The sequence below is a fragment of the Mytilus edulis genome, chromosome 1, assembly GCF_963676685.1.
Source record: "Mytilus edulis chromosome 1, xbMytEdul2.2, whole genome shotgun sequence".
In the NCBI taxonomy this organism is placed as follows: domain Eukaryota; kingdom Metazoa; phylum Mollusca; class Bivalvia; order Mytilida; family Mytilidae; genus Mytilus; species Mytilus edulis.
Genome location: NC_092344.1, coordinates 35,633,215 through 35,642,483, shown reverse-complemented (window position 1 = coordinate 35,642,483; position 9,269 = coordinate 35,633,215). Strand labels below are relative to the sequence as shown.

The 9,269-nt window shown below is 34.1% G+C and overlaps 1 protein-coding gene across 1 annotated transcript; it reads right to left on the bottom strand.

The window, feature by feature from the left end:
* Nucleotides 1–3,226: 3,226 nt before the first annotated feature.
* On the bottom strand, nt 3,227–7,103 carry LOC139481891 (NADH dehydrogenase [ubiquinone] 1 beta subcomplex subunit 7-like; the record flags this gene model as incomplete). The annotated part of the gene is given in 3 exon segments (XM_071265411.1): nt 3,227–3,390; nt 4,179–4,347; nt 6,828–7,103. Coding segments are annotated over 3 exon segments (393 nt in total). The 3' UTR covers nt 3,227–3,290.
* Nucleotides 7,104–9,269: the final 2,166 nt, after the last annotated feature.

Below are 9,269 nucleotides of genomic sequence, written 5' to 3'. Positions count from 1 at the left end.
AAGCAGTGTAAGGGAGGTAATCCAAACTTAACATTATACTTAAAGTAATTGTCTATTAACCATGACACCCTTGTTTTCCCTTTTTTGCTCCTAATTCCTAAAGAGTTTGAGCCATAACCCCCAAAAACCAATCCTAAGGCAGCAACCATTTGATTTTCTGGGGGGGGGGGGGGGGGGGGGGGGGGGGGGGGCTATGGGTTTTTTTTCTGTGCAAATTTTTTTTTTTCGCCTTTGGCGAAGAACAATCTATTTTTTAGCATTACATATAGTGGCAGCTGAGGGTGAAACAAACAATTTTTTTTACTCAGGGTCCAAAACAAATTATTTTTTTCACCAAAACCTGGAAACAAACTTTTTTTTCCAAAAAAAAACCATAGCCCCCCCCCCCCCCCCCCAGAAAATCAAATGGTTGCTGCCTAACCATCCCTTTCTGGTAAGGAACCTTGTGCTAGCCTATAATCTCGGAGAGATCGATACACCATCCCACAAGATATTGTCTCGAAACTAGCAAAATGCTTATTTGGGCCCAATTTTGGCCCCTAATTCATAAACTGTTAGGACCACAACCCCAAACATCAATCCAAACCTTCCTTTTGTGGTTATAAACCTTGTCTTAAATTTCATAGATTTCTATTCACTTATACTAAAGTAATTGTCTGGGACCAAGCGTCTTCGACGACTTGATACCAATATATGACTGCAATTTTTTTTGTGGTCGTATAAAAAGCAAATAGCACTGAAATTAGAAGAGTAGGAATGGCTTGCCCTTCCATAAAGCCAAACTTTACCATCATCTGGAGTATTTAGATTGCAGAAACATGAATTTCTGGGTAATTTTATGTTAAATGTTGTCCATCTTTCTTTAATAAGGGTTATTGCCCTGTCAGTATCTCTTTTTTTGTTGTATGTTCATGAAGATGTGACATGCTCAACAAGAGGCTGTCACAACGACAGCAAACCGGATTTATTAACATTTATTTGTGTCCTGGCAATATCACAAGAACCATTACTGATGAATGGTGAAAGTGAAAATCGTCAATATCAAATTTGACCTCCATTTTGTCATCAGTATCAACATATTAAAATTTGAAAAGCTTAGATTGAATGGTTCATGAGTAAGGGAGCTACCATTTGATTTTTATGGGGGGGGCTAGGATGAAATTTGAAAAAAATAGGCAGGACAGGAGTTTTGAGTAAAAAAAAAAGGCAGGATGAGACACTTGTATAAAAAAAAGTCAGGACGACAATGTAGGTAAAAAAAAGTCAGGATAAACTAAAAAAAAAAAGGCAGGACCGAACAGAGTGAAAAATAAAAAGGCAGGACAGAGATTACAGCTAAAAAAAATGCAGGACAAAATTTTTCATCCTAGCCCCCCCATAAAAATCAAATGGTAGCTCCCTAAATGCAACAACCTGAATGGAAACGCCATTTTACGATCTTTCAAGAACCATAACTCCTGAACGGTAAAAGTCAAAATCGTCATTATTGTACTTGACCTCTATTTTGTCATCAGTAACAACATATTAAAATTTCAAAAGCTTTGGTTGAATGGTTCATGAGAAAATGCACGGACACGACGGGAAAAACCATTTTTCAATCTTTCAAGAACCATAACTCCTGAACGGTAAAAGTCAAAATCGTCATTATTGAACTTGACCTCCATTTTGTCATCAGTAACAGCATATTAAAATTTCGGAAGCTTTGGTAGAACAGTTCATGCATAAATGCACGGACACGACTGGAAACTCCATTTTTCAATCTTTCAAGAACCACAACTCCTGAACGGTAAAAGTCAAATTCGTCATTATTGAACTTGACCTCCATTCTTTCATTAGTAACAACATATTAAAATTTGGGAAGCTTTGGTAGAACAGTTCATGCGTAAATGCACGGACAACTCCATTTTTCAATCTTTCAAGAACCATAACTCCTGAACGGTAAAAGCCATTATTGAACTTGACCTTCGTATAGTTGTCAGGAATAACATATTAAAATTTTAAAAGCTTTATTTGAACGGTTCATGAGTTAATGCACGGACAACATTTGATTGCCCGCCCGCCCGACAGCCCGCCCGCCGTACATCCCCAAATCAATAACCGACATTTTTGTCACAAAAATCCGGTTAAAAATGTAATATGATTATTCATTTACTTTTTATAATTATTTTTTGTTTGATGGATTTAAACAGTCCCTTTATATTCAGAACAGCAAATGTGAAGATTGTTGAAATTAAGGAACTCTCTTTGTAGAACCCCTTACTGAAAGATGCAATAAAGCAACTTTAAATTTACATTTGGTTTGCTTCAAATTGTCTATTTGAATATCAATAAATGACATGGATAGACAATTCCAAAAAAAAACGAAAAAAAAACCAAAAGGACTTTTGGGACCAAATATGTGAATCATGTATATACTTTAAAGGAAATTTGATTTGGTACAACATATGCTCAACATTATCTATAAAAATACAATTACGTCCCTTAACTTGGGAGCACAAATCTAATTATCATCCAAATCATAATGAAGCTTGCCTTAAAAGTGTCACACATTTTGTAAAATGCTATGAAGATATGCAAGGCTTATGTTGTACTGTTACACCACTGTCCCAGGTTAGGGGAGGTTTGGGATCCCGCTAACATTTTAGCCCAGCCACATTTATATGCATGTATGTGTCTGCCCCAAGTCAGGAGCCTGTAATTCAGTGGTTGTCTTTGTTTATGTGTTGCATATCTGTTTTTCATTCATTTATTTTACATAAATAAGGCTGTTAGTTTTCTCGTTTGAGTTGTTTTACATTGTTATTTCGGGCCTTTTAAAGCGGACTATGCGGTATGGGCTTTGCTCATTGTTGAAGACCTTATAGTGACCTATAGTTGTATTTCTGTGTCATTTTGGTGTCTTGTGGAGAGTTGTCTCATTAGCAATCATGCCACATCATTTTATTTTATATTAAATTGAATTGGCACAAGATATGCTATGACAGACAGATGGATAGACATATGAAGAGAAAGGTGAACAATGAGGCAGAAAGTATTGATAATAATCCTCCAAGATGTATGTGATCATACTTACAGAACATACTTTACAGTTATTTTGAAAATAATCATTTTAGACTATAAAATTGAGAATGGAAATAGGGAATGTATACAAGAAACAGCAACCCAACCAAAGGGCATAAAATAGGTAAAGTATGTACATACCTGAATATAAACATAACTAGTCAACTTTGATAAGTCATCACAACTTTAATAGAAAACAAACAAATAAAATAGATCTAATTAAGATATAATTAACCACCAATATCTTCTCGTAATTGTTTTTCCCTAATTCTTTTCTGACGTTTAAGCAGTCTCTTTTCTCTTTCATATTCCTTCATTCTTAGCACATAACTGGAAAAAAAATTATTAAAATTATAACAAAAATATCACACTATAGCACTTGGTTTTCAAATTGATCACTACCTTCCAAAGAATTTTTGCTTAATGGCTCAAAGATGTTGGTTTAAAGAAAGCCGAGATGTTAAATAACTCAGCAGCATACCAAATATTGATATTAAGGATCAAATTATTTTAGAACTTCTTTATAATAAGCAAAACTAAATAACCAACAAGTTTACATATAATATTTTAAGCTTATATTACAAGAAAAATCTGTTCAACATCTGTATTTAAAAGAAGGGCTGAAATATCATGCATGTATACTGGTTCATTGTATAAAATAATTTCTGTCAAAGTTCAAAATGTAGGTTAGAAAGATCTTTACCCTCTCTCAGGTTTAGGGGAGGATGGGGATCCCAATAACATATTTAACCCACCACATTCTGTATGTATGTGCCTATCCTAAGTCAGGAGCCTGTAATTCAGTGGTGGACATTTGTTACCGTGTAACATATTTGTTTTTCCTTCATTTTTTGTACATAAATTAAGCTGTTAGTTTTCTCGTTTGAATTGTTTTACATTTGTCATTTAGGGGCCTTTTATAGCTGACTATGTGATATGGGCTTTGCTCATTGTTGAAGACCATATAGTGACCTATAGTTTTTAATTTTTGTGTCATTTGATAATTTGTGAAGTGTTGTCTCATTGGCAATCATACCACTTCTTTTTTATATTGAATTACCTTACATTACCCAAGATTTTCTGGCTTATATTGAAAACCAATTAGAAAGTAAACTTACTCCTCAAATTCACAGTTTTCAAAGTCATGTTTTGGATGACCACATTTAGATGTCATAAAGAAATGATCCTGCATACATTTTCTCCATTCTATATATAGATGGGCACAGTAACCACGATGTCTCAAAGGAACCTTTGCGACATCCATGTCTTCTGCACTAACCATCATGACTGAAAAATTAGATCAATAAGAATTAGTTATAGCAGCTATACTAGAAAATCAAAACAATTTAGATTCGTACACATGTACATGTATTGATATCATACCGAAAAATGTCTTTAGATCAGACAGTTTATTAAGTTTATATATGCAACTCATTCTTAAGTTTCACCAATCCAAGAGTATTGATAAAGCAGTACATAATATAGAACGTTCTGTTAAATCAAAACATTAATATGGAAAAATAATGATGCTGAAATCTAGATCATAGTTTCAGGGACTCCCAAAAATACTGCAGCAGAGAAAAGGGCAATCTTTTAGTTAATATGTAGTTAGAACCAGTATACAGAGTTTTTAATAACTTTGGACAAACAAGACTAAGTATCATATGGTAAAGACTGACTTCTAAAATGGTTCAAAGGGTAACGATTTTGTGAGTGATTATTAACAAATTAATTAATTTAAGTTAAGCAGTGGGTGCAATTAAGTTAAGGTATTGATTTGGAATTTCAGATGTAAATCTGAAGGAATCCATGACAAGTCGCCCCACTGTCAAGTCGCCCCACTCCTAGTCGCCCCACTTTTTCACCAACTCGCCCCACTTTAAAAAAAACCGCCCCAACCTGAATCACCAACTAGCCCCACTTTTTAAAAAATCGCCCCACTTGTGAAATGTGTTAAATCCCGTTAATATTACTCCTGAAAACTCGCCCCACTGAATGGAAAACGATAAAATCTAGATTAACATATTATTAACCAGGATGAATGTAGTAATGCCAACTCGCCCCACTTATGGAAAAAGATGTTATCCCGTTGTATATAAGTTAAATTCCGTAAATATTACTCCTGCCAACTCGCCCCACTTATGGAAAAAGATGTTATCCCGTTGTATATAAGTTAAATTCCGTAAATTTGCCTTTCTCTGATTGCTCGTTAGTGTTGAATTATTCTAAATTCAGAGACAAAAGTAATCAATCTGGTAATTGCTATGATAACAAATTGCTGTTAATTGAAATCCGTTAAGTATTATGATATATTGCATTATGATACAATTAACAGGTTTCTTTTCAATTGTTATGCAAATAACTAATCTTAAAAAAATACAGTTATTCTTCAATAATACGAAAATTATTTTTAAGTGGGGCGAGTTTTTATATTTTAATTTTATATATAAATATTACCGTTTTCCATTAAGTGGGGCGAGTTGGCAGGAGTAATATTAAACATGATTTAACCAATTTCACATGTGGGGCGATTTTTTAAAAAGTGGGGCGAGTTGGTGATCCAGGTTGGGGCGTTTTTTTTTAAAGTGGGGCGAGTTGGTGAAAAAGTGGGGCGACTAGGTGTGGGGCGACTTGCCAGTGGGGCGACTTGTCCTGCTTCCATCTGAAGGATAATGTACCCTTTTGTTGATTCAATGCTAAACATATGGAAATTTTATAGAAAATCCACAGCCTTTATCCTTGTACTCCCATATTTGGCAATTTGATGACTGATAGGTATAGGATTATTGCATGCAGTGCTAGCATTGAATTCCTTAAAAAAAGTTTATTATGTAGTTATTGGTTAAAACAAATAAAAATATGGACCAAATCAAGTACACCTTTTAGGATGCACTTGACTTTAATAGTGACTTAGCACCAGGTATTTTTGAATTTACAGGTTGATTTAATAGAACTTGTTTTAAAAAATAAACACTTGAAATTTTGGTCCTCGCAATGAGACAAACAGCAGCCTCAGGAGTGGTATCACATTGGTTAGAATTTGTCTCAGCCTTTGAGATAGAGTAAAATAATTAAAGAGAATGTTGAGGAATATTTCTGAAAATTACTTTTCATAGTATAGATCAGTTACCATTTTGATTAAAGCTTTTGGTCGACCAACTTTACCCGTTTTGAAAAGGGACCAATACTTGACTGATTAACTAGCATTCTAGCTCAAATTTGGCCTAATGCTAATAAGGTTCTTTCAACACTTTGTAAAAACTAAAATGAATTATATGGGGACGAAGTCCCCAATAACAGTAGAAAATTCAATAAAAAAAAAAATACGGGAAAATTTCCCGAATTTTTCATTGTACTAATGAACTCAAAATCGTTCAAATCTTTTTTTGTCGCCTTTTTGAAATCCCGCACCGGCGCAGAAATCTACAATATACTTCCTTTTTGAGTAAAATATATATTTATCAGTCTAGTATAAATAGGAAGGAACGCAATACCAATTTCATTTTTTAAAATAATTCTTTGATATGAAAAAACGTTACCTGATGAAAGCGTTTCTTTGTTTACATTGCATATGACGTCATAATTTAAATAACGTCACAACTAAAATCCCCAACAACAGAACCAAAATCGGAAACGTTACGGTATTTCCGTTTTATTTTTTTAACAAATAATAAAGTTACAAAAAATAATGCATACAGACTTCGTCCCCATTTACAGGTAATGCCTGCCTCATATTAGTTGAAATATTATACAAGTGTAATATTAACCTCTTTCTTTTCTTCCATTTTGAAATCCTAACATAGGATCAAATTTTGGTGCGTTGCGATAATCAGGAGCAACATCTGGATTCAAGATCTGGGCATCAATGGCCCTTGTCATATGTCCACCCATAGTAGCGGTCGCTACCAGAATTTGCGAAGGACAGAGGGGACAAGATGAAGTTCCTTATATCGTTGACAAAATATGTGTTCTTGTGTTTATTAAAACAAAAAATATAAGTAAAAGATGTTTCAATCTTTAAATTTTACCAGCGCAGAACTTCACTTCTTTGATATCTGCTAATTTATATCAAACTATTAAACAAAATAAAAATGTAAAATGAAATTATTTGAAATGATATAAGCCGTGAGTTTGACCAAAACCTAGATTACTATCCGATTGTGTACCCAATTTACAGAAAATAATTAAATAATAATGACAATTTTCCTAATCTGTTACTTTAATGAAAATGACGACGACACATTTTGTATTAAGGGAGCTACCATTTGATTTTTAGGGGGGGGGGGGGCTAGGATGAAAAATTTTGTCCTGCATTTTTTTTTAGTTGTAATCTCTGTCCTGCCTTTTTATTTTTCACTCTATTCGGTCCTGCCTTTTTTTTATTACTTTATTATCCTGACTTTTTTTACCTAAATTGTAAGCCGTCATTTGAGATGATTGTATGATTTCATATAAAACCTGAGACTACTAATGTTATAAGTGTTATAGCCGTCTAAGATAATAAAACTAAACATTTTCACATAAATATTGTTTGGTCTGGTTGGTTTGTAATAAATTAACAAATCAATAGTCTAGGTCATCGTACGACCTTAACAATGAGCAAAACCAATACCGCATAGTCAATCTGCTATAAAAGGCCATGTATGAAATTTTATGGTCAATATCAATATCAACGTTTTTGTATGAGATCAGGGACAGTCTATACAAACGGGACTGGTCACTTATAACAATGTCTATACACATTTGCAGACAGAACTGTGCCGTCGTTGACGTCATGTGACTTCTAATGGCAGCAAATCATTTCATATTAAGGAAGTGTCCTTCATAACGATATGTTCAAGTCTATTATGTTCAGACTTTTCGTCCTGAAAAAAAACCTATTTAATTTGTCATTGGACATTAAACAGCAGTTCGCCATCTCATTCGCTATCTTTCTTTGATGTCTGCAAACAAAAGTTTAGATAAAATTAGGACTGAAATTATGTACGTCACACGCGCGTTTCGTCTACAAAACACTAGCTCATCAGTGACGCTCCGAAATATATAAAAAAAAAAAGTTAAAAAGGCAAGATAAAGACGAAGGTGTTGATCATTGAGGACCCGAAATTCCTAAAAGTTTTGCTGAACACAGCTAATGCAATATATTCCTGGTGTAGAATAGTCCGAGATTACTCTGACGTCAAACGACTATTTTTCCAAACAAGCCCACAGCCCCAGCTTGTCGGACTAGGTGTAGAAGCGCCTAACTATTTCTAAAATTCAAAGTTTTGTAAGGCAGCAACCATTTGATTTTCTGGGGGGGGGGGGGGGCTATGGTTTTTTTTTCTGGACAAATTTTTTTTCCCGCCTGCGGCGAAAAACAATCTATTTTTTTCGCGACATGTCGAAAACAATTTTTTATTTTCAATTTTAGCATTACATATAGTGGCAGCTGAGGGTGAAACAAACAATTTTTTTTTTCTCCAAAAACTGGAAACAAACTTTTTTTCCAAAAAAAACCATAGCCCCCCCCCCCCCCCCCCCCCCCAGAAAATCAAATGGTTGCTGCCTAAACAAAAAAAATCACTAGAAGTGGCTGTGAATAAACTCATCAAAGATACAGAGAAATTTGTACGCCATGAGACGCAAAAGATTCGTCATCGACGCTCGAATATATAAAAAAAAAAAGAAAGTTAAAAAATGCCCCAAAAATACGAAGTTAAATAGCATTGAGAACCCAAAATCCCCAAAAGTTTTGCCAAATACAGGTAAGATATGTATTCCTGAGATGCAAAAGCCTTATTATTTCCAAAATTTAAAGTTTAACTTTTGTATAATAATTATGACCATATTAATGATAAGTCATGTCAATACAGAATTGCTGACTACTGGACTGGTGATCGTGACCCTCATAAAACTATAATATCAATGTTTAGGCGTAAATTTATGATAAACATGCATCATTGCTCAACAATTTGGTAATGTCTCGCCTATTGTTAGACTTTGAAACATTTCTAAAAAGCACTAGCTACGAGATTTGAAAAAAATAGAATATGATTATGTTTGGTTCAATCGTTCATAAAAGTGAAATAATGAAATAATGATTCGTTTTTGGCAGCAAATTTGACGCTACATTTTTGTCAAAATAAACAACGAAATATCGCTGATGAAGATTGGTTACGCATGCATAAGTCGTGTTCAGTCATTTATAAAAGGAAAAGAATGTCAAC